At 41.1% G+C, this 26,152-nt stretch overlaps 2 protein-coding genes across 2 annotated transcripts in view; one reads left to right on the top strand and one right to left on the bottom strand.

The window, feature by feature from the left end:
* The window catches only part of LOC140711609 (uncharacterized), a 130,638-nt gene that overhangs the window by 43,879 nt on the left and 60,607 nt on the right, over positions 1 to 26,152 (bottom strand). The window contains exon 4 of the mRNA XM_073014921.1: positions 14,760 to 14,852. The gene's annotated coding sequence lies outside the window, so the exon portion shown is untranslated. The remainder of the gene's footprint in view (positions 1 to 14,759; positions 14,853 to 26,152) is intronic.
* ERAP2 (endoplasmic reticulum aminopeptidase 2) overlaps positions 17,310 to 26,152 on the top strand; it is a 59,083-nt gene continuing 50,240 nt past the window's right edge. The window contains exons 1-3 of the mRNA XM_007979050.3: positions 17,310 to 17,995; positions 21,033 to 21,729; positions 25,285 to 25,423. Coding sequence (XP_007977241.3) covers positions 21,155 to 21,729; positions 25,285 to 25,423 — 714 coding nt within the window. The 5' untranslated portion in view covers positions 17,310 to 17,995; positions 21,033 to 21,154. The remainder of the gene's footprint in view (positions 17,996 to 21,032; positions 21,730 to 25,284; positions 25,424 to 26,152) is intronic.

Below are 26,152 nucleotides of genomic sequence, written 5' to 3'. Positions count from 1 at the left end.
CCGGGACCGAGCTGAGAGGCTAGATCCTGCCTTGGCCTTTCATCTAGTCACTGTTAAGACCTCGGCAAACCACTTAATCTCACTGGGATTCTGTTTTCTCATCTGTAATACCTCCCCTGATTTCTGTAGAGATTGTTCTGAGGATCAAAGACATAATATATATCAAAGTTTTTTGTTCACTGCTAAGTAAGCCTGGTAGTACTTGTGGCATTATTAATTTGGCTGGCAACTATGACTCCGATCTATTGACATCAGCCTAATAACATCAGTAAGGCCAAGCAGGCTATGCTAATGTTTGAGGGAGATCTTTCACACATGAAATTTAAAATCCCCTCTAGCTCGTGTAAAATAATACTTAGCATATTACCCGCCCTGAGCTTGGGCTGGGCTGCAGTGAACGGCATACCATTTTGTGATTTAACATCCTATTGAGATAAAATACAGCCCCAAAATACATGTTGTCTATCAATCTGTTAATACTAATTAATTAATTAATTAATTATTTTTGAGGCAGTCTCACTCTGTTGACCAGGCTGGAGCACAGCGGCATGATCTCGGCTCACTGCAACCCCTGTCTCAAGCAATTCTTCTGCCTCAGCCTCCAGAGTAGCTGGGATTACAGGCGTGTGCCACCAGGCCTGGCTAATTTTTGTATTTTTAGTAGAGATGGGGTTTCACCATGTTGGCCAGGCTGGTCCCGAACTCCTGACCTCAGGTGATCCACCGCCTCCGACTCCCAAGGTGCTGGGATTACAGGTGTGAGCCACCGCGCCCGGCCCTGTCTATAAATTTATGTGTTTCACAGGATACACATTTATAAATATAAGTAATTATAAATTACACCTGTGTTGTTGTTTGTGGCGGTGACAGTGAGGCCGAACTTACAGAGGAGAAGAACTAGTCTTACATTCAGTCAACAAAATTATTTAGCAACTACCGTGTGCCAAGCTCACTGTATTAGATACTAAAATATAGCACTGAATGAAAAGACATGAGCCCAAACCTTACGATATTACTGTCTGGGAGCCCAGTTGAGTGTAAGGGGGTCTAGGAAGGTTTCCTTGGGTAAGACTCAGTTTCTGGAAGACTTCCACAAGAAGTAGTTGGCTAGAATCCAGGGGAGTGGAATAAAAGGGGGAGCTAATGCACATTTGTCCGTTGGTTGCTGTGTTATCATCTTCTAAATGATTGCCTCACTTTTCGGTCCCACTGCCCCAAAGAAATCAGACTCAAATTTCCAGCCTCCTTTACAGCCGAATTGCAGACACGTGACTTACCTCTGCCAATCCAATGCAGTAATGTGCCACTTCAATTTGCAAGTGAGCAACACAGGTAAACGGTCTTCATGTAGATCTTTCTTTTCTTTTCTTTTCTTTTCTTTTTTTTTTGTTAAATTGTGTAGGCAGAAGCCTCTACCCATTGAAGTGAGCAGTCATTATAAGGTCAAAACCTTGCCTTTGTGATTCTGGGGCCAAATTGTAGGTGTTGTCTCCCTAGAAGTTTGTAAGTCTGTTTCTACAGCCTTCCTGACAATTCTTTGAAATGCCAAAATCTTTTCATCAATTCCCACAAATAAGGCTTCTGATCACTACACAACAAAGAAGGTATGAACAAGGGCCTGTGCCTCTGATCTACAGGTCTTATCACCTGCTGTGGCATCCAGAAGCAGGTGGCATCAGTGTGGGTTTTCCCTGGGGATATCTTCATGTTACAGAAGTAACGAACACATGGGTACTTCACTAAGGCAGCCTTTGACTAACTCTCTGGTAACAAAGGACAGAATGGCCTAATTAAAGAGAGTTTCTGATGAGCAGTCTAAGCCCCAGTGGATCTGAATGCAAATTAGGTAAAAATCTAGGTGGCTTTTGACTGGTACATGCTTATTCTCATTTAAAGATTTCACAGGGATAGTCTCAAGGTTCATAAGCAGCTCCAAAGGTACTTGAAGATATTTCTGAAAGCCTTAGTCAGAATTGGCAATGTTTCCTCTGATGCTGTGGATACCATTCGTCCTCCTCAGTAGTAATAGCCACTAATATCTCTGGAGTACTTGGGATATGCCAGGCTTCATCACATGCCATCTCATTTGATCCCAGCGCTTCAAGACAGGTATTTTAATTATCCCCACTTTACAAATGAGGAAACTGAGGCAACAGAACATAAACATCTAACTGAAGTACATGACCCAGCATTTGAACCCAGGACATTTAACTTCAAAGCCTATGTGCTTAACACTCCACTGTGACTATAGAGCAGAGACAGCATCCTTGTGGGAATTCTGTTGCATTTATCCAACAGTAATCTTGCCTATTACTTTTTAATGATCAAAATAAACTTGAAATTTAAAGCATCCCATTCTAAAAAGCTTGTATGACTTGTGAACCCAGGTATATTGTGACTCTTTTTTTAAAAAAATCAAGACAAGATCTTGCTCTGTCACCCAGGCTAGAGTGCAATAGTGCAATCATGGCTTACTATATCCTTGAACTCCTGGGTTCAGGTGATCCTCTTGGCTCAGCCTCCCAAGAAGTTGGAACCACAGATGCACATAATCACGCCCAGCTAATTTTATTTTTTTCTTTTTATTTTTTGTAGAGATGGGATCTTCCTATGTTGTCCAAGCTGGTCTCAAACTCCTGGCCTTAAATAATCCTGCCTCAGCTTCCCGAAGTGCTGGGATTACAGGCATGAGCCACCCTGCCCAGTCTAAATCAATCTTTACAAAAGGTGATACTATAAGTTCTTTAGTGGACAAGACATTACTACCCAAGTGCTATCTCAATAAACAGTAAACTTTTACAATAAAGAGTCATATAAATTAAATAAATAAATAAACTTGCCTTCTTATTAGTGAAATTGAGGCTGCCAACCAGGTAAAGATGGCCTGAGAATCAGCCTAACCCAAGCAGTCACAGAAAATCAGAAGGCAGCTATTAGCAAATATTTCAGTGTGTCAAAGCCAGATACGAGACCTGGAACTTATAACAGAAACTCCCTGAAATTACAGTGGTTATGAATAAAGGGCATTAAAAGATTCCATCATTGTCTGGTGAATGGTTGACTTTTAGTAGCAAATGAGTTTTAAGGACCTCTGTTGTTTCATTTTAAGCTGATATTTTCTTGATGGCAACAGGGTAACCTTCCCTGAAGCCACCATGATTTCCTAGAGATTATTCCTTATGTTCTGCCTCATTCCAAGGATATGAGGCAATTGAGAGATTAGGGAAGAAGAGGAGTGCTCCTTACAAGACCATCCCTGCGCCATTCTCTGGGCCCATCCCCAAGAAAAGGTCTCATTTTGACCTTTGCTGTCCCCCTGCCATTTTGCTGTTACTTCCTACCAAAATGCCTTGGACCTTTCAGAGCTACCTCTTTTACCCTCACCCATATCTGGGTTGAGCAGGGCATAACTAAAGTGACACACTTGCCATGTTAACTTGTGCTTCTTGGAACCTTGTGATTCACTTACTTTTTTTTACATAAATATTTCTTCTTTTGTCCGAAGATCCACCTACACTATCCTCTCAAGTCTCTCTTCTCTAAATCCACCACTGTGCCCTAAGTTTGCCCCCTGCCCCCACCTTCCCATTCCCTGTGTGCCCTCCTCAGGCTCCTCTCTATTCTAAGTCCTCAAGGCTTATTCCCCAATCAGTCTCTTCCTGCACCCTTCCTCACCAATTTGCCCTCTGTCAGCTGCAGAGCCTCTATACCAGAACCTCTACAGATACTACCAACAGCTCTACTCCCGCGTCCACCCCCTTAGCTCTCTGCAGTGTGGTTTCACCCTTTGCCCACCCCTGAAATTAAGCGGTTTCTCTCAGAGGCACAATCTGTGTCATCCAATTCAGTGGGTTTTTCTCAATCACCATCCTCACTAACCTTTCATTTGTGTCCCCTGACAACCCCTTTTTCATGAAACTCTCTTCCCCTGGCTTCTGTGTCATGTTCTTATAATCCTCCCCCAGCCCTGATTTCTCTGACTCTTTTCTTTTTCTCATTCCCCAAAACATAAGCTCCTTCAGCCTCTTTCTCTTTTTACTCTGTATTTTCTCTTAGCAGATTCACTCATGGTCATGACTTTGATACCTTTTTATGTGAATTCCTACCTGACTTTTTCATACATTTTTGTTCACATTTCTAACTACCCACTGATTTTGATGTGAAAATTCTTACTAGTTCTTCAAGCTAGATATGTTCAGGATCCATCATGCCTACCACTCCTCTCTGGTACAAACCCCTAATTCCAACCAGGAAATTTAGAAATCTCATCTTTAAAAAAAAAAAAAATCTCATCTCGATTACTTTACTCCTTTAGTATCACTTCTTATGTGCTCTTTCCTCCTTTTTAAATAATAATTTAAAGCCCAACTGATATTGTATATTATCTTCAAAGGCTTCCTTGACTCCAGCTGCACTGTTAAGTTCTATACTATACATTCTTGATTTTTTTTTTTTTTACCATGTGCGTATACTGTTGTGATGTTTTTAAAGATGGGTACATTCATATACACATTCACATTTACATGCACACAAGATGCTTCAAGCAGGGGCAAGAGTTCACTCCCTGGCAATACTTATTGTGGCACTTTGCAGATAGTGTAAACACACACAAAAAAGCTGCCAAATGAATAATGTTACCATTTTCCTTGTACTTAGATTTAGTGGCGATTTGACACTCACCTCCCAAAGCTATGAAATTGCCTTATCGTTGACACAGTAGCTGAGCCAAAAGTTATTTAACTTGTGCTAAATATGTCAAAGCCATGTGTCTTTATGTTTTCCTTTAGAGAGGCCAACAGGTGCTTCCTTATTCTTTAAAAGTTACACTCAATGTTTTGAAGATTTTATGGAAAATGAATGTACATTCAAAATGACATGTATCTTAGTACACACAAGATGACAGTGAAAAGTCTCAGATTTACTTTGCTATCTTTTTTACGCATCACATTAGTAAAAAAATACACAGATCTATTCCAATACATGATAAACAGAAATCATATTTCAGCTGTGGTAGAAGATTTTAAGGTTATTTTTCAAAAAAATAAATTTGTAATAAAATTAAACCAATTGATTGTACAAGAAACCTTTATAATCCCTTGGAAGGATACAATGCTTTAAAAGAAATTATCCTTTTTAGTTAGCTGTATCATATTTTATACTTTTGATTTGGGTATCTTGAAAACGCAAGTTCAATAGTAATTTTCTTAGAACACTGGAAAGATTTGATAGGTTGAACAGGGAACAATACAATTCTTTTTCAAAGTGACTTATATATGTGCAAATTAAAACTATAAAAATATTATCAAAGGTCCAATTTATAAAAAGGTGTGTCTTCAGTAAAAATCTTATTGATACAGAAATGCAAATATGAGCCAATACTTTGAAAGGCATGGAAATTGAACAGAGAGCTAAAAACTTTAAAAACAAGCCCTGGATTAAAGTTAATGTTTTATTTTTGTTCTTTACCTTTTGTATGCGCTCTTCCTAGAGCTTTTTCTATGGTCTTTTAGCCAATAATTAACTACAATTGAAGTGATGGGATATGGTCCTTGATAGCACGCTGAGGTGTTTCCTTTGAACTTATGACCTGCTCCATCCTCCTTGTCTTCTAAATGAGTGAAGTTTTTATCCATATCACGGGAAATGTCTCTGAATGTTTTTATAGACACAGAAAATTAGTCAAGACCTGCAACTTATAGAAAACATGTGATTAAAGTAACCAACCAGAACAGAATTGGAAGGACGTCCATTTCCTTCATTTCTAACATCTTCACTGAACTAATGTAACCTGTTGGCCTTTGCTCCTGTTCCGATTGTTAAAACGTGTATAAAAGCCCTACTCCTTTCCAAAGTACAAACTAGTTCTAGTAAATTAGGAAATGGAGATTTGCTTAACATTAGCAAGCTACAGAAATGATGTCAAAATACCCAGACAGAAATACTTGGTAAATAAGTAATTGTTCTCTACAAGTAATAAATCTGAGGTTTTGTTTTCTAAATTGGTAATCAGTAGTGGAAAATAAATACAATTTCCAAATAACCCTCAAATGTTTTTAGTCTGCCAAAAGAAAATGGTAACTATTCTACTTTTTATTTTTTCTTACTTTAGGCTTTAATTATGCCATACCAGTACTGAATTCTAAAATTTATTTATCTTTAACGTTTAATTCCACCGCCACCCACCACACCACATCTAATCTAGTTCCACAGCATATTCAATAAGGGTTTTGGAATAGATGAATGGCCTTCATTTACATATGGGCAAATAAGATAGGTCCACATAAGCGATGCAATACTGTCTTCCAAACCCTGTTGCTTTCATCAGGCCTTGTCAAGAACTTTTCTTTCTCAAAGACATTATACCCAGACTGACAAAAATTAGTTGTGTTTTTACTCTATGCATGTATGTACCATACAAGATCGCTTTTTTCATACTCAATCTACCAATATACATACTTATAGCAATTGTAACATCTATTTGTAACCTTACTATTCTATGTATTTACAAAAGGATCCATTTAAAAATGAAATATAGCTATTAGTTTAAACAAGTATAAAGCCTAGTAGTATTATCTACATGCTTCATACTTCCAGTGTTATGCCTTATTCTCTCATTATGCCAAGCCTGTACTTTCTCCTTTGGTCAAGTGATCACATTTTCTGAGTTCTCTTCCCCTTCCTAAGTGTCAACGTAATCTAAACTCTGCAATTAATGTGTGTACAAGCTGTTTATACTTAATGCATCCCGTATTTTGGTCTGTGACTCTTGCCTTAAAGAGCCAACTTCTAGGCTAATCTCTATGTTTTTCAATACTCACATCAATTTTAGTAACAAAAACACACCTGTGTGGAAAACAAATGGACAAACATCAGTGTTTGTAACATATAGTATTAATAGTGATAATTATAACCAACATTCATTAAGGATGTCTATTTAACATGTATACCCAACCCAGCTGATATGCCATCCCAGCTCTGCCCCAGGGCCTGAGTTGCTTTTCTGGGAGGAGTTGCCTTAGTAATAGCCAGTGTCATTCCTGCAGCTATAAAGCCCTAGTTCCTGCCATTGCAGCCACAAGAAACTTAGGAGACATCACAGAGCACCTTCTAGGAGAGACCTGGTACGTGCACACCAGCCAGCTAGAGGCTGGTCAGCCACCGGGAGGGACCTGCTGACACAAGCTGGAAGTGCTGAGGAGTTGATGTGCTATTGACAGACAGGAGAAGAAGCCAGCAGATAATTTGTCTACCTTTTACCCTATAAATAAACCATTCTGAAGCCAGGAGTTCCATACAGCCTCTTAGGGGATGTCCCACAAGACCAAGCAACCAGCTACGTTTCCTTGATGAGTGACCAGGTCATCAGTACCTAGCTTTGTGTTTGTTTCCCTCGTTACCTGCCTGCCTCACTTTCCTTTTTCCCTCCATTACCTCCCTGAGATTTTTTTTTTTTTTTGACAGAGTCTCTCTGTGTTGCCCAGGCTGGAGTGCAGTGGTACAAGCTTGGCTCACTGCAACCTCCACCTCCCAGGTTCAAGTGATTCTCCTGCTTCAGCCTCCCGAGTAGCTGGGATTATAGGCGCCCAGCACCATGCCCGGCTAATTTTTGGATTTTTGGTAGAGACAAGGTTTCATCATGTTGTCCAGGGCGGTCTCGAACTCCTGAGCTGAGGCAATCCCCCTGCCTTGGCCTCCCAAAGTGTTAGGGTTACAGGCATGAACCACCGTGCCGGGCTTCTCCCTGAGATTATACTGCATGCTTTAGTTATGGTTGCACAACAAATTAACACAAAACTTAGTGACTTAAAGCAACAATAATTATTTATTATTTGTCACAGTTTTTATAGGTCAAGAATTCAGACACGGCATAGCTAGGATGACTCTTCTCTGCTTCACAATGTTAGAGTCTTAGGTGGAATTCTTGAAGGGTGGCGTTGGGATGATTTGAAACTCACTCACTCACTCACGTGCCTGGTATTGGATGCTGGCTGTCACCGGAAAGCACCTAGCTGGAAGCATCTGCCAGAATGCCAACAAGTGACCTCTCCTTATGGGCCTGAGCTTCCTCATAGCCTCATGGCAGGGTCCAAGGACCAGCAGAGAGAGACAGAATCAAAGGGAAGTAGTAGTTCCAAGAAAGATTTAACAACCAGCTCTCACGGTGGGAAAAAGGTCCTGCTTTGTGTAATTTGTTTATTTAGCTGCTTTAATACTCTATGTGGGCTGGGCGCAGTGGCTCACGCCTGTAATCCCAGCACTTTGGGAGGCTGAAATGGGCAGATTACCTGAGGTCAGGAGTTCAAGGCTAACATGGTGAAACCCTGTCTCTACTACAAATACAAAAATGAGCCAGGTGTGGTGGCAAGTGCCTGTAATCCTAGCTACTTGGGAGGCTGAGGCAGGGAGAATTGCTTGAGCCCAGGAGGCAGAGGTTGCACTGAGCCGAGACCGCACCACTGCACTCCAGCCTGGGTGACAGAGCAAGATTCCATCTCCAAAACAAAACAAAACAAAACAAAAACAAAAAACAAAACTATTCTCAGGCTACCGACTTGAAGTCACTGAACCCAAGATTGGAAAGAGATGTATACAATCAGTTCTATCTTAAAAGTCAGCCCAGCACTCCACATCCACAGAAGCCACCTCCCTTCTATGACCTGCTGCATATTATTGAAGGCAGTTACAAAAATCTACCTAGATTCAAGGGAAGGAAACAGAGACCTCACTAACAAGAGCAAGTGGGACTGGCTGTCTATCAGTGTGGCCATCCTTGGAAATACAACCTACCACCCCTTCATTAGAGCATTAATACCTAAACTTTGCCTTATGCTGTCTTTTGTGGGGAACTTTGACTAAGGCAACACAGATATATCTTTTCATTCTCACAACAGCCCTATGAAGTTTGTGCTATTTTCATAACATTTGATAAATGAGGAACTTAAAACTTAGAGAAAAAGTGTCTTGCCCAAGGCCACCCAGCCATTCAGAAATTGAGCTGGGATATAAAGAGAGAATGTTTTATTTAAGATCCTGAACTTCTAACCCTAGGCTAATGGTTCTCAAATTTTAGTGTGTATCAGAACCATTTGGAGAGTTTGTTAAAATACAGATTTCTAGATGTCACCCTGAGTTTCCAATTAATACCATTTGGGAAACCTTGAGAATTTGCATTTCTAACAAATGTTCAGAGTGCTGCTGATGCTGTTGGAGGGGGCAGGGCATAATCTGAGAATCACTGCCCTAGGCTATACTAATGCATAGTTATTCAAGCATTCAAATTAGATTTAGTAATGGTATCATAAAAATTCTGACCCCCAGTCCTCAACGTCAAATGTCAGAAATCCAAATCTACCTATAAATCTGATTATCTTCGTTGTGTATTCACAGAACATATGCCATTGCTTTTTGGATTGTGTAATTTGCCACAAGATGTGTGTTTGCACCAAGTGTTAGCTCTACAACACAGGATTCTCTGCAGTTACACTTGTTACCACTAGATGAAGCTCCTGCTGCTTTTGCTTTCTTCGCTCAAGAGAACTTGTTGGTTGGCTACTAGAGGACACTGATTGTAATTTAAAATGCATAGCTAGGGTCACACAGAGTTGCTTTGCTCTGAAGACAGAGTGACCAGTCTTATCAATCAATAAAATTCAGAAAGCTAAGTGGTAAAGTGTACATCATGGCCTGAAGGCTGTAATCCATAACTTCTCTAGTTGATAACTGCCGATTTAAAAGTATGTACCCATCACCCTCTACCCTCCACTGACTAGTTTTATACCAAGTGTTGGCTTCAGAGAGGCACAAACACAGGACATTCATGAAAAGAAGAAGACTCTATTTACTCATGGATGAAAGTTGAGAATTAGCTTACTCAACATATTTCCAAAGTACAACCATGAGCCCACTCACATTTATTTAGTTTACAGATTTATTAGAAAATAACAGGTAGATTCAGGATTTTTATAGAAAAGGATAGTAGAAGGAGCAATCTGTCTGGAACAAAGGGTTTGAAGTTTTTTGCTGTATTTGAATGTCAAAAATATTGTCAAATGGCTCTGGAGAGTTAGGAAGACAGCTGAAGAAGGCAAAGAGTATTGAAGTAGGGAAGGCTAAACATAAGTCTAGCGAAAACTCCTCAATAATCTGACCATGAAGACTGTGGAGCTATTGTAAGGTGATCAGACATCTATCCAGATTTAAATGGTTCAGATAAGAGGATGGGTGCCCAGGCAAAAGGTCCAGAAAACCATTTTTGGAGGCTGAGGGAAATCTATAAGTGGGACAGGGATAGGGGAGGGCGCTGCCTCTTGCTGTAATGGCACAGTATGTAATTGGACCAACCCTGCCACTGAAGACAATTGTAAACACTGACAAAATGGAAGAAGATCTTTAAAGCATAAAAGTCTAAAAAGATAGTGAAGAATTACTAAGCTAAGATTCTAGAAAAGATGGAAACCCAAAGAGGTGAACCAGGGATTCCAGAAATGCCCCAGGGGCATTTGCAGATTTGGAAGAGGAAATTGAGGGGCAGACTAAGCTTTTGATAGTAGGAGCACGGGGTGCAAAATCTGAGAGCTGCTTAGAGTAATGAGAAAGGCAGTCCCTGATAGCCAGTAGCTGACCTGGCACTCACAGCCAGACCTCAGTATTCTCCTGTTGAACACAAACAATTTCATGGAATATGAACATCAGACACAACCACTCTTGTGACTCTGATGGATCAAGACAAACACAAGCCAACTCCATAATCATGTCTGAACATAGGCAAACATGAACCTTATCCAAACCACAAAAATGACCAGACGTCTTCAAATCCTGGCTAATGTGAATGACTGCTGTTTCTTCCCCAGTTTCAGCCTTAGCCTTAGTCTAATCTCTTAATAAGATATGAAATCATAGAATCACTCCCACTTTCTTAGAACATTTAAACCAAAACAAAGCCCTCCACCATGAAACTCTCATGCAAATCACCTATAACATCCCATAATAACTCCTTTCTGACACTCTGTTTCTGAGATGCCCCAGGGCTCCCCAGGGTGTTTTCCCTTGCTGTAGTGAGTTAATAAACCCAGTTGGTTCAAAAATCCCCACCCATAATTGCATAATGCATAGTTATTCAAGCATTCACATTAGATTTAGTAATTTAGATTTAGTAATCTAAATTTTTTTTAGGTATTTTTACCTAAATACCAGTAATCTAGGTATTTTTACCTAGTCGGGTGGTGGATTTTTCTTTTATCACTATAAATGCTATTGAGCTTTGTGCTGGAACACAGGTAAGTTACTTGAGAAGTTTCATCCTTTTGGATCCTGCTTTTAAGATTTGTTAGGCAGGACCAAATCGGAGACTTATCTGCTCCCCACAACTTAGGCAAGACACTTTAGCATACTCTACCCCTTGGCCCATTCATCTGGAGGTTTTCCAGTTTGATGGGTAGGCAAAAGCACTATTTCTGTCTCTGTGCAAGCACCAGACTTTGTTTCCACTAATCCTTTTCAGTGGTTCAGTTTCTGGCAACGTTTATTTTCCGCTCATGTGCATATTGATCATTGATCAGTAGAATACTCCAGGAAAACCCTCAGCAGGTTTCCAAAGCCTGAACTCCCACACACCGATCATCTCTTTCTGCCGCTCTCTCCTCTTTGGTATTCATCCTATGAACTCTGGTTTCTTTGTGCTCCCAGACTCTCATCTCCATCTCCTCAACTCAAAGAATCTGCTGGGCTCTGCCTTAATTCTGTCTCCCGGCAAAGCAGCCTGGAACCTCTCTCAAGGCAGAAAGCTGGGAAAATCGGGAAAATCACAGAGCTTGCCTATTTGTTTCCTTCTCTTCAGGGATCGCTGTCTTGGGTTGCCTGATACTCATTGTCTTGTAAACTGTCTTTTGTCCATCTTTTTTTTTGGTTGTTTTAAGCAGGAGAATAAATCAGAGCCCCTACTCTATCTTGGCCAGAAGCGAAAGTTTTTATAGATCTTTTAGTTAAATATTTAAGTAGGGGGGAAGCCAAAACATTACTGATTTGGTTTAATCAGTTGGTTTTAATCGGTTGGTTGAAAGCATACAAATTTACTTTCAAAATATTTAACAAGTTCAGAATCACCCTGGTTTATTTTGTCATCATTTTTCCTGTGTGAGAATGCATCATCAGTTATTTAAGTAATCTTTAATTGGAAAGAAAATAACAGAGGCACCAGCATTTTTCATTTGGCCACTAAATAAAAATTTTAAATGTGGTAAAATAGCAGTTGTTCAATGTCAAGTTTGTCTAATATTCGGTTCTACTTTAACAACATCAGATTTTTATGGTTGCATTTTTCTGTTTTTGTTTTCAGTAAGTGCTTTGTGGAAGGCATTGCAAAAGATAACCATTTTTGAAAAACTGTCTTCCTGTCAATTACTGATTTAAAATTCTGAGAATGCATGTTTTAATTTTCTGTTGCAACTGGATGAGCTTAAAAGAAGCTACAGATTGCATTTACTAGGTGAATTTCCCCTCCTTACCCCCATTTCTCATGTCTTGCATAAGGCCCTGAGTCTACATAAACTTTCACTGATTTTCTTTAAATTAAAAATTGTGAGCCCATAGTGCAGACTGTCTCTATTTTGTCTGAAAATGAACATAGGCATAACAATAATTCTTAGAAGTATTTTAATAGATTTATAGACACCCTTTTGAAAAATAAAATGGAAGTCAGAGAAAAGGAAGCTACTTTTTAAACTATAAGTTGGCTTGAGAGTGACAAGCATCTAACACTGACCAAGGCCAAGCTGTGACTCTATTAAGAGGAAGAAGTTCAACAGCCACATTAGCAAAAAGGGAGAAGGAGATTCAATACGGTTTTGTTTGTCAGGACGCTATTTGTCATTTTATTCATTCTGTATGTCTTCACTGACAACACAGACAGAATTAGGAAGTAATTTTTTGTTTGTTTTACACAGAGTCTTGCTCTGTTGCCTAGGCTGGAGTGCAGTGGCATGATCTCTGCTCACTGCAACCTCTGCCTCCCGGGTTCAAGCTTTTCTACTGCCTTAGCCTCCTGAGTAGCTGGGACTACAGACGCACACCATCACGCCTGGCTAATTTTTTGTATTTTTAGTAGAGATGGGGTTTTACCGTGTTAGGTAGGATCGTCTTGATCTCCTAACCTCGCGCTCTGCCTGCCTCGGCCTCCCAAAGTGCTGGGATTACAGGTATGAGCCACCGCACCAGGCCAGGAAGTAAATTTTAAGGCATCTGAGTACCTGAAATAATGTTCAACTAGCTTTGTTTGTTGATTTTTCAGTTTGCAGTATACCGAAAGAAACAATTCTGAGAAGTTTAGGATGGTGGTTAGGGATAACTGAAGGTGACAATAGAAGGTAAATACAAATTGGATAATAATGGAGGGGGTGGAATAAACTTTGTACAGTACTCACAAGAATTCAAAAAGATATAGCAACATGGGGTCATTTATTACATCTCGTTTGCCACAAGAACAGCACTGTATTACAATATAACATAAGATGTTATTATAATAAAAGTAGTCTGGGCATGGTGGCTCTCACCTGTAATTCCAGCATTTTGAAAGGCCAAGGCAGGGCCGGGCATGGTGGCTCATTCCTGTAAGCTGGCAGATCGCCTGAGGTCAGGAGTTCGAGACCAGCCTGACCAACATGACGAAACCCTGTCTCTACTAAAAATACAAAAATGAGCCAGACATGGTGGTGGGTGCCTGTAGTTCTAGCTACTAGGGAGACTGAGCCAGGAGAATCGCTTGAACCCAGGAGGCAGAAGTTGCAGTGAGCCGAGATCATGTCACTGCACTCCAGCCTGGGCAACCGAGTGAGACCCTGGCCAAGGTAGGTGAATCACTTGAGCTCAAGAGTTCAAAACCAGCCTGGGAAACATGGCGAAAACCCATCTCTACAAAAAATTTAAAAATTAGCCAGGTGTGGTGGTGCACGTCTGTAGCCTCAGTTACTTGGATGGTTGAAACAAGAGAATCGCTTGAGCCCAGGAGGTTGAGGCTCCAATAAGCTGTAATTGTGCCACTGCATTACAGCCTGGGCAAAGAGCAAGACTCTGTCCCAAAAAATAAAAAAATAAGAATAAAAGTAACTTATGCAAGTAAAGAACTTTAAAGTTTACAAAACATTTACGAATTGTCTTTCATATATTTCCCCTAATTGATTCTCAGATTGGCAATAATCCTCTGTAGCAAAGTATCAGTGTGTCTAATTTGGAGATGAAGAAGCGAATTATTTTAAGAAGATGATTCAATTCTCTTTATCCTAGATTCAGTTTATAATTAAAAAGAAAAAACGAAGTCATTAAGATTTAAATCTGTTGAGAGCACCCTAAGAGGATAGAAACATACGTAATATATTTAACAAAAATTCTCTGCAGGGTGTGGTGGCTCACACCCTGTAATCCCAACACTTTGGGAGGCCCAGGTGGGTGGATTACCTGAGGTCAGGAGTTTGAGACCAGCCTGACCAACACGGTGAAACCCCGTCTTTACTAAAAATACAAAAATTAGCCAATCATGGTGGTGGGAGCCTGTAGTCCCAGCTACTCGGGAGGCTGAGGCACAAGAATCACTTGAACCCGGGAGGCGGAGCTTGCAGTGAGCAGAGATCGTGCCGCCGTCTCCAGCCTGGGAGACAGAGTGAGACTTTGTCAAAAAAAAAACATGCAAATTAGTGAAATCTTTAAAATATTTTGACAATAAAGTCTCATCTCTTTGGAAAATTCACTTTTAACTCATTCATTCTCACCTGTTTGTTGAGGGCCTGTGATGTGTGCAACACTGATAGGTGCTAGAAAGAGGTGGAATCCTGGTGCATGGCCCATCGCCTGAAGTTGATAATCTGAGGAAGAAAATAAAACACAAACATGTTAGCCTCAGATGAGGGCCAGTAGACCTACTAAACAAATACCTGTAGTTAGGGACTGGAAAGGAAGCATGTGTTACTTCCAGAGTGACTTCTTGGGGCTGGCATTTAGCTTGTGATAGGTGGTTTACACAGGGGACACTCTGAGTGTTCCATAGGCACTCTAGGTCAATGGAGAGGCAGGTGCAGAAAAGCTGAGGAAACACTGGGCTCATCCAGAAGTGGAAGGTACCCTGATGTGCCTGAAGCATGAAGCAACCTGTTGGGCAATCTAGGAAAATCAAAAGACAAAAACTAAAACTAAAACACTGAAAATGCATTCATCCACTCAGCTAACATTTGTTGAGGGTTTCTTACATGGCAGGCTCTGCTCTAGACTGGGCACTCGGCAGTTAGAGGGCAGACTTGCTACCTGCAAAAAGCTTACGTTCTAGTGAGGAGACAAGAAAACAAACAAACAAACAACTATATAACCAAGTATCAGGAACTGACCAATGCTAAGAAGAAACATAAAGCAGGCTGACGGGATAGGCCTTGGTGGTGGCAGGGTGGATTTAGAGAGGGGTGGTACTGCCTTAGAGCCAAAAGGAGGGTCTCTCTGAGTAAGAGACAATTCAGAGACCAGGATGAAATGGAAAACTGAGACACGAATTCCCTAAGCAACAAACCTCCCGAAGCTTATCCCAAAGAAAAGAAAAGAAGAGACAAGAAAAGAAAGAAAGAAAGAAAGAAAGAAAGAAAGAAAGAAAGAAAGAAAGAAAGAAAGAAAGAAAGAAAGAAAGAAAGAAGCAAAGAAAAGTTAGGAGCCCATTTTGCTGAGAAACTCTTTTAAATAAGCTGCAAAGTACTTGAATCCTGCTCAATTTTCACTTCTAGGATTCTGCAGCTCAATTCCATAGCCTGTTTCTTCATTCTCCACCACCACTTCTGTTCCAGTGGGCAGGAGAGAGCTCTGAAAACACACACGCACTCGCCCACATACCCACAGCTACGCTGGATCCTGTGACAAGGAATATCACAGAAATACTCCCAGCCTTCTATACCTCTTCTACTTGCCCCCACACCCTGCAGAGTTAGAGTCCATAGATAAGCCCTTGGGGCCTCTTCTTCTTTGTCCTCTTTGTCCCTTCTTTTTCCCACTCACTGGTTTCCAGCCATCCCCCTTCCTGTGGTGTCCCTCTCACTACGTGAAATGCAGCTCTGAGGGACCCCATTCAGTCTTATGCCTCCGGCCTTAGGTGTAGGTAACTGCCTTGCTCTCTGCCCCTTCTACGTTATCGACTTGTTCATTCAGGTTGAGATAATAAAATGTAGAAATGGGGAAAAATTAAAGCTTGAGACTTAACTAGGATCTAATCATGGCAACATGTGCTGTTGGGCCAAACATAGGTTGCAAACACAAACCACAGCAGGACAAGGCACATGGTGCAAGTCTATGAAGAGCGTCTGCAACACAATAAGGGCTAAGCTTGGTATATTTCACTCAACAGTAGAACTCGTATGGATGTATTGCCTTTTAATAGACTGTGATTCAAACAAAACAACTATAGGCTGGCATATAGGCTGCCAGTAGGCCACCATGGTTCCCACACTAGGACTTGCCCCTCTGTAAATGGGGAAATCAAGGAAAGATCTTGAGCAGTGGGGGAGGCATGGTCAAGCAGTAGTAGAAAGGATTAATCTGGTGGCATTGTACAAGTAAACTGCAAGAAGCTGAGCTTGCGAAGCCGGGAAGATATGGTTGAAGGCCATTGTGAGGAAGGATGAGGACCTGGACTACTTTAATAAGTAGTGGGAGTTTTTCTTAATTGGATAGAGATTGAAAATGATTCAAAAGGGCCAGTTGTGGTGGCTCATGCCTGTAATCCCAACCCTTTGGGAGGCTGAAGCAGAAGGATCACTTGAGCCTAGGAATTTGAGACCAGCCTGAGCAACCTAGGAAGACCTCATCTATAAAAAAATAATAATAATAAATTAGCTGGGTGTACTGGTGGATGCCTGTAGCCCCAGCTACTTGGGAGGCTGAGGTGGGAGGATCATTTGAGCTGAGGAATTCGAGGCTGCAGTGAGCTGGGATGGCACCACTGCACTCCAGCCTAGGTAACAGTGAGACCCTATCTCAAACAAAAAACAAAAAACAAAAAAAAAGGAAAAGGAAAAATCCACAGGCTTTGGTAACAAATTGGAGAGGGACAGAATCAAAATAACTATATGGTTCAATCCCAGATAATGGAAGAAGGCCGGAAGCATATAAAGCTCAAGCAAAGGGTGTTAATCCGGGGGAAGAAAACACTGTTTGAGTTGTTAGGGTTCTGGTTCAGGTTAGGGTTAGACATCCACGTAATGTCAGTCCATCGGGCTGTTGGAATTACAGCAGCAGAACCCTTGGAGGAGGGATCACAATGGGAGCAATGTGGGATGAATGGGGATAAATGCTAAATCTGGGTACTGGAAAGGATAAACAGAGAGCAGAGCAAAGTCCAGAGGTTTCATCTTTGTGGAAGGTCTATATTCAGAGCAAAGAGGAAGTAGAAGCCCAACTCAAACAGGCAGATAAAGAGAGATCAAAGAGATGAGGGTGAGATACAGTCCCCTCGTACCCAAGGAGACGGGGAGGTTACAGACTGGAAAAACTGAGAATAATCACCTCTGATAAAGACCACAGAAGTTGCCTGGGAGGTGTTTGGTACGCTTGGAGTTAGTTACATTTGTGGGGTGGATGGGCAGAAGTCAGATTTCATAGCACTGAGGACGCAGCACAAGGAGAAGTTCAAGATCAATTCCTAAGGCAACTTGGCACTAAAAAACACGAAGTATGTTCTGAAGGCTTTACCCTGGGGATAAGGGAACGGAGGCGATAACAGCAGAAGTGGCAGCCACTGGCAATCCTTTCTTTCCATGGTTTGGCTTATACTCCAAAGCCACTTATTAGTGCATTCTGCAAAAAGTTTCTTATCCTTTTGGAATAAAGCTTGGATCCTAAGCTCCATTCACACCTGCGTGATAATGAACCAGCTAGCACTGTACTCAGGAAGCGTGCAAAGTTCTGAATCTTATAACAGAAAGCGAAAGCAAAAATAAATTCCCCTTCAGTCAAATCTGCAGCAGCATGACTTAAGGTAATGTATCAACATTTCTCTTGGGTTTGTCTTAAAATTAGAATTTTTCAATGAGAATAACGAACTGAAGGTATAGAACTGCTGTGTTGAGAAGGTTTTGTAATCTAAGGCAAGGTTCTGGAGGACCGGGGTGAATTGGGCACGGCTGTATTAGAAAGTGTATACAGTCGAGGGTGGCACTTGATCTAAGACTCTGCTGCACTGACTCACTCTCTTTCAGAGATCTTTTTGTCTTTTCTAAACATTTGTGACAATTCTTGCCTCTTCAATCCCAGGATGTTTTGTTCACTGCATTGCTATTTAAGGTACAGTGCAGTATAATAGAAAGCTAGAGGTCAAAGAGCTGTGTTTTAGTCCTGATTCTGCTTCAAACTTCCTGTGTGGATTTTGAGAAGTCACCATCCTGTTTCTTTACCTGTTTATTTAATTTATGTATTTATTTATTTATTTTGAGACAGAGCCTCGCTCTGTCGCCGAGGCTAGAGTGCAGCAGCACGATTCAGCTTACTGCAACCTCCACCTCCCAGGTTCAAGCGATTCTCGTGCCTCAGCCTCCTGAGTAGCTGAGACCACAGACATGTGCCACCATGTCCGGCTAATTGTTGTATTTTCAGTAGAGACAGGATTTCACCATGTTGGTGAGGTTGGTCTCGAATACCTGACCTCAGGTGATCTGCCCACCTCGGTCTCCCAAAATGCTGGGATTACAGACCTGAGTCACTGTGTCTGGTCCTGTTTCTTTATCTGAATACTAAGGACTTGTACTAGCTGGTCTTTAAAACCCTTACTAGTTCTAAAGTTAAAGACTGTGTGAGTAAAGCTTTTCTCTCTACTTTTATCAATCAAGTACATCTCTGGGAGTGTCTGCTACAAGTGGGGGCAGAGCTACTCCTTCATTTTGGTCACTGAATGCAAGTTATAATCCCAATAATAATTTCCTATCCAACACTCGTTACTTGCTTCCTATATGCTCCATGCTGTGCTGTGCCAACTTCTTCACATGAATTATTTCATTTAATCATAGCAGCATGAGGAAGACATAATTATTACACTGTTTTATGAGTGAGATAAATGAAGCTCAAAAAGTCAGAAACTTTGCCCATGATGACACAGGCGAGGTTGGTAGACTTAGTATTGGAATCCGGTCTGATTCCAAAGCCTCAGACCCACCTAATAAGTCATTCCATTTTTTTTTAAACTCTCCAAAACTCAAGTTAATAGACCAATTATGAGTGTACTTATCAGAGGTTCTTGGAACATTGAGATTTGTAGCAGTAATTTAGCGCTTATTTTTCAAAAGGAGGGAGAAGTATCTTTATTTAATATTATTTTATTTTTGTTCCTTTAATAATACCTGTTATCTGCATTAGTATTGCAAATTGAAAAACTGAAGTAATGATTTGGATAATTAATACTGCAAAACTTGTTAAGGGTTATAAAAAGAAGCAGCAGCAGAGAAAACCTTCACGGTTTCCGTTGGAGCAGGAAGGAGGTGAGCAGAGGCAGAGGGCAGGGTGAGAGTAAGAACTGATTCTCCTAAATTAACTATGCTGTTCATCCTAATTTTATATGTGTTATAGCTTTACCCTTCGAAGAGTAAGAAACTTAGTTCTATTTACAAAGGTAGTAAATTCAGTTTGATTTAATTGTGCTTTCAAAAGTAGTACAAAGGAAAAGAACTAAACCTTTAAAAAATTATGTGAGAATACTATAAACTCAAAATTTATTTCAATGGCTTTTGACATATTGAAAATAAACTGAGGATAAACACCTACCTTGACCAGCAACCTTTACACCAGTAGCCATAAAATGAGGCCATTCAGATAATGTTATCGAAAGAGTTGAAGTTCAATGCCATTAGTAGAAGTAATAATAATATCTGGTATCCAAAGAATATAGATTATATACAGAATATTCTTTGTGACTTATGAAGACAAAATAGAGATATCTTGCACAGTTTACTTTCAGGCATACTCTTAAAATTACACATGTGCGTGTGGTTCCAGCTACTTGGGAGGCTGAGGCATCAGGATTGCTTGACCCCAGGAATTTGAGGTCAGCCTAGCCAACATAGTGAGACATTGTCTTTTAAGAAAAATAAAATATGACTGGGCGCAGTGGCTCACACCTATAATCCCAGCACTTTGGGAAGCCGAGGCAAGTGGATCACCTGAGATCAGGAGTTCAAGACCAGCCAGGCCAACATGGTGAAACCCTATCTCTACTAAAAATACAAAAATTAGCTGGGCGTGGCGGCACATGACTGTAATCCCAGTTACTCGGGAAGCTGAGGCAGAAGAACCACTCGAACCCAGGAGTCAGAGATTGCAGTGAGCCGAGATAGCACCACTATACTCCAGCCTGGACAACAGAGAGAGACTCCATTGCAAAAACATAAATAAATTTAAAAAAAAATTAAATAGGTTGGTCACAGTGGCTCACGCCTGTAATCCCAACACTTTGGGAGGCTAAGCGGGGAGGATTGCTTGAGTTCAGGAGTTCGAGACCAGCCTGGGTAACACAGGGAGACACCCCTCTCTCCAAAAAGTAGCCAGGTGTGGCGGTGTGGTCTGTAGTCCCAGCTACTCTGGAGGCTGAGGTGGGAGGATCACTTGAGCCCCGGAAGTTGAGGCCACGGTGAGCTGTGATCATGATTGCACACTCTACTCCTGCCTGGGCAACAAAGCAAGACCCTGTCTAAAACATAAATAAACAAAAATTTAAAATATAAACAAATGTTAAAAACATTCAACATGCAATAAATTTACACACCTGCTTTCTGCTCATTGCACAAGAATTCAGAAGAAATTCATTACATTCAATTTTAAGGTAGGGTTTTTGGGGGGAATCCTAAAGGGTTTTTATTTATAATAACCCGATAACAGCTTAATTTCTGCTTTATTTTATGGATACTTGGCATAATTCAGACAGAAAGCAGATTTTCCCTTACTCACACATACCTTTTTACATGTTTAAGATTTTATTTGTAAATTGAAATCTTTTTCTTCATGTTATAAGTATGTTTTTTTTCTTCTAGATTAAATTCATATATTGAAAATATTGTCCAGACCCCGTGTGACAGAACAGGAGCCAGTGCAGTGCTATGAAGAACTACGAGATTAGCCTGGATATTAACTTGTCTTCTAGGGAATAGATGTCATGTTCCATTCTTCTGCAATGGTTAATTCACACAGAAAACCAATGTTTAATATTCACACAGGATTTTACTGCTTAGCAGCCATCTTGCTCCAAATATGCGTTTGTTCTCAATTCTCAGTGCAATCTAGTCATCACTTCACTGAGGATCCTGCGGCTTTCCCAGTAGCCTCCAATGGGGAACCATTTCCTTGGCAGGAGCTAAGACTCCCCAACGTGGTCATTCCCCTCCATTATGACCTCTTTGTCCACCCCAATCTCACCTCTCTGGACTTTGTTGCATCTGAGAAGATCGAGGTCTTGGTCAGCAATGCTACCCAGTTTATCATCTTGCACAGCAAAGATCTTGAAATCACAAATGCCACTCTTCAGTCAGAGGAAGATTCAAGATACATGAAATCAGGAAAAGAGTTGAAAGTTTTGAGTTACCCTGCTCATCAACAAATCGCACTGCTGGTTCCAGAGAAGCTTACGCCTCACCTGAAATACTATGTGGCTATTGACTTCCAAGCCAAGTTAGCTGATGGCTTTGAAGGGTTTTATAAAAGCACATACAGAACTCTTGGTGGTGAAACAAGGTAAGAACTTGCTCAGGTAATTTACATTCTCTTGTGATAATTTCCTTATGAGTTACATCTCTTTGCCAGGAGCAGACTTCAGCAGCCATTTATGAGAAATCCAGTAAACTATGGGGAACCCAGAAGAAGGAAAAGCTCTACCATTCCTTAAGGAAACCACAGTAGAGATGGAAGACAGGACACAGAGGCATAGACAGCTGGAGGGTGAATAACTAGGAGGAGAGTACAGTATATGACTAATATGATGGACATGCTTATGTGCTAGGGAAAGAGACGGTCAGTGCAGAGAGGGCTGAAATAGGGAATGTTTCTCAAAGGAAGCGAGTCTTCATCTGGGACCAGAAGGAAATGTAAGTGAGATTGGGGCTGGGAGAGAGGAAGTGACAGACTATACATTGCCTAGGTAGCACCATGACTCATATAGAATAGGCAGAAATAAGGAACAAGTTTGTTTGGAAAATGGAGAAATATAGTCTATTTGATCAAGTCACATTCATTGAGCACAAACTATGTGCCAGGCACTGCACTAGGCACTGAATGTATCATGGTGGGATCTGATGGAACAGACAACTAGGGCAAGAAAATAAATAAAACTGGCAAGGTAAGGGGCCAGTGTTATGAATGAAATAAAACAAGGTGCAAAAAAGGTAGAAAATGTGACTGAGGATTGAGACTAACTCAGCTGACTGGGCAGGGAAGTGTTTGTTGAGGAAGTGAATTTAAATTGAGAGCTTTTTTTTTTTTTTTAGAGCCAGTTATGAGAACATCTCAGGGCAAGTGCAAAGGCTCTAAAGTGGGATTGGTTGAGAGAAGAAGGCCAGTGTGAGCTGAGGAGAGTGAACAAGAGGGAGAAAGGGATCAGATCATGTGGAGCCTTGGGGCATCTTGTAAGGAGTTTTGACTTTAACTCAGATGGAACGGGAAGTCATTGGAAGATTCTGCTCTGATTTATGCTTTAAAAAGATCAAGTCTATGTTGAGGGTATGTTATAGAGAAGCAGTGTAATCATTTGGGAGGTTGCTGCAGTAGTTCAGGTAAGAAGTGATGCTAATTTGGGACAGGCAAGTGACAGTGCTTATGGAGTGAAGCAATTGAACTTGGCAGTTATTTTGGAGGGCAAAATAACAGACATTGCTGACATGTTGGTCATGTGAGGTGAGGGAAAGAGAAGAATCAAGGATGCTTCATAGAGTGGACGGTTTGGTTTCCCAGGGCCAGGATCCATCTGGGAGGTAAGAGGAGTCTGGCTCAGTGCACTACGACGTTATATGAATTGTGTTCAATTGCCATTTGGAGAAAACTAAATTCCATGGCTTAACCACACAGAGGTATATTTTTCTCATGCAACAAGAAGTCCAGAAGTGGAGCAGCTCAGAGTTGCTGTGGTGCTATTCAGCGTCATCCAGGACCCAGGCTCCTTCTGTCTTTCTGCTCAGCCATCCTATGGCTTTCTTCCTAATACTTGCAAGATGATTGCTGCACCTCTAGGCATCAAGTCCACATTCTAGGCAGGAAGAAGGGGGACATGGGGGAGAGATAAGGGCAAAAAGAAACAATCTAGTTGAATCTAACACTCTTTACAAAGATTTCGCACCCAACGACTTCTGCTAGGCCAGAATGAGTCACAGCCTCATGAAGTCACAAGGGAGCCTGAAGAAGTAACTCCCTTATCTGGACTTGCTGCCTTCCTGAATAAAATCAGGATTCCACTGGAACCAAGGAAGGGGAATGGGTACCAAGAGAACAACTAACTGTGTCTACTACATACCTGCTCTTCCCTTCCCCACCTTGGGTGCTCACTGCACAGACTCCAGCCATCCACATAGGACAACTCTTCCCCAGGCTCATCTCTTTCCACATTCCCTTGGTGACATTTCCCCTCATTGCAGCCACAATCCTCAGGGACTTGTTCTCAGGCTCAGCATAGTATTGGATGGGAAAAGTATCAACCTCTTCTCACTAAGGCACCACGTAAACAATGATGGCTTTTTTCATTTTTTTCAAATGCCGAAGGCCCCATCCAAAGGACATACATCTTAGGGATACTATTCTGGAGGCTGTGGGAGTTGAGATGGGGAGATAATTGGAGTAAAGCTGGAGAGCTTTCCAGCATGCCTCCCATGATTAATCGCAGGCTATTCCTGATGCTTCTTATGGTTGATTAGTCAGTTCCCCTCATACTCAGTCTCCTAGTAGGTCTGACACATATGATAATATACTGCACAATGTCAATTGAATCTTGTAAATCTCTCTTTCTCTCTCTCTTTCTTCCTCACTTCTTCATCTAAAACACACAAATAATTCAGTTGATGGTGGTTCTTTTGAGATGCAGAAAGTCACACATTGCCTGTAGAGCTCAAATTAATCATGTAAGCAACAAAGATTCAGTTTTTTTGTTTTTTCAATGTAGACTCATTACAACCAAAATTTCATGTGAGTGAAAATTATTCCAGCTACTTAGAATTCCTTTACATTTGCAGAAACTGCTACCAAATACAAATAAAACCTTGAGGCCACAAGTGAATCATTTACATCCCTAGTCTCAGTTTCCCAGCCTGTAGCATAGAAATAAAGTAAGCTGAAGTAAAATATGCTGACCGCTTCTCTTTTTGCCCTCCTGATCTCTCTCTCTCCCACTTATTTGAGCTATTCTATTCTCCCTTCCTTTTCCAGTCAAAATCTGCTCTCCAGATTCACTTCTTAATTGAAGCTTAACGTCCAAGGAGTAAATCTGCAACCGTACAGTTTCAGGCAACTCCAGGTGTTGGGGTAGAGAAGTTTGTCAGAGTATATATCTATTATACCCGTCATCGTCTGAAGAGTGCCAAGCAGAGAGAACTAGAAGTACCTGGGGGCACAGGTGCAACAGAGAGATCGTTAGCCAACAATGGTACAAGAATATGAAAGCCCAGCTCCTTGCCTCCAGTGGGGGACATGTGAAGGCGTAGTTTGCATCCCAGAGCAACCTGGGAATCAGGTTGATGCTGGGACTTTGCCTGTCCTGTACCCTTGCCTGGCTTCTCCCTTTTCCCTGTCCTGCTTCCTTCACTCCCTTACCTGTTTCTCCTGGCAGGATGTTCTCAGTAAGTCAGGATCTGCTTCCTGGAAATACAACTTAGGACATCACTCATGTACACAATTACTCAAATGTCTGCGTGAGGCCCTTTCAGGTTTAGAGACGGTACTGAACGTTTAATTTCCTAGTGAATTTTGAAGCCATGTAGACAACATGTGTACTATCTCAGTCATTTACTGGCCACGGATCCTACTAAGGTCGTTCAAGTTGTCTGAGCCTCAATACCCTTGTTTGACCTGAGTATGAACGAAATAGTGTAATTAGGGTTCCCAGAACAGGGCATTGCTCATGATTGCTGGCTGCTAAGTAAGATTTTACCTTCATTTTCCTCAAAGAGACAGTTGAGATTCACAAAGATTGCAGTTTGAGAAATCAAGTCTATTACCCCCAGGTTTGATAAGCCGTTTGCTAAATGTACAGATTCATTTCTCTTCTTGATTTCACTTATGCATTTTGGCTGGGGGTGGGTCTTTTCACAGAATACTTGCAGTAACACATTTTGAGCCAACCCAGGCACGCATGGCTTTCCCTTGCTTTGATGAACCGTTGTTCAAAGCCAACTTTTCAATCAAGATACGAAGAGAGAGCAGGCATACTGCACTATCCAACATGCCGAAGGTATTTCCACTTACAGAAACTTTTAGAAATTGTTCTCAAGTTGAGACTCAGTCTTCGTTTGTTTTTTAAAATTACTTTCAGGATTTCAGCCATTAATTTGTTTTTATCTATTTATCCATCTATCTGTCTGTCTGTCTATCAATCATCATAATTTCAACCCTTCTAGACTTTAACATCATTCCGTTTGGGGCATTGTTACAGAGCTTTTTTTTTTTTTCTAAGCAAAATTATTTATATTTTGTGTTCATATGGAAACAGTATCTTAAATCAATGTTTCTTGGCCAGGGATGAAATTCCGAATCTCCTAGAGCAGCACTTCTCAAACTTTAGGGTGCAGATTAAGGGTCTGAGGATCTTGCTAAAACTCAGATTCTGATTCAAGAGGTCTTGCGGTAAAGCTCAAAGCTCTGCTTTTCTAACAAGCCCCCAGGTGATGCCACTGCTGATGGTCCAGAGACCCCTTTTGCAGTGGCAAGGACCTCAGGGACCCTGCAGGGCCCCAATCCAGGAAATTCTGATCTAGAAGTCTGTGATGGAACTTAGAAATCCCCTCTTTTAAGTTTCAGAAGTAATTCTTCAATTTATATATGAAAATTATTAATTGTGATTATACAACTTTTTTTTTTTTTTTTTTTTGAGACAGAGTCTGACTCTGTTGCCCAGGTGGGAGTGCAATGGTATGATCTAGGCTCACTGCAACCTCTGCCTCCCGGGTTCAAGTGATTCTCC

Source organism: Chlorocebus sabaeus, chromosome 4 (assembly GCF_047675955.1).
Source record: "Chlorocebus sabaeus isolate Y175 chromosome 4, mChlSab1.0.hap1, whole genome shotgun sequence".
Lineage (NCBI taxonomy): Eukaryota > Metazoa > Chordata > Mammalia > Primates > Cercopithecidae > Chlorocebus > Chlorocebus sabaeus.
The sequence above is the reverse complement of the archived record's forward strand: the minus strand, read 5'-3'. Positions and strand labels throughout refer to the sequence as shown.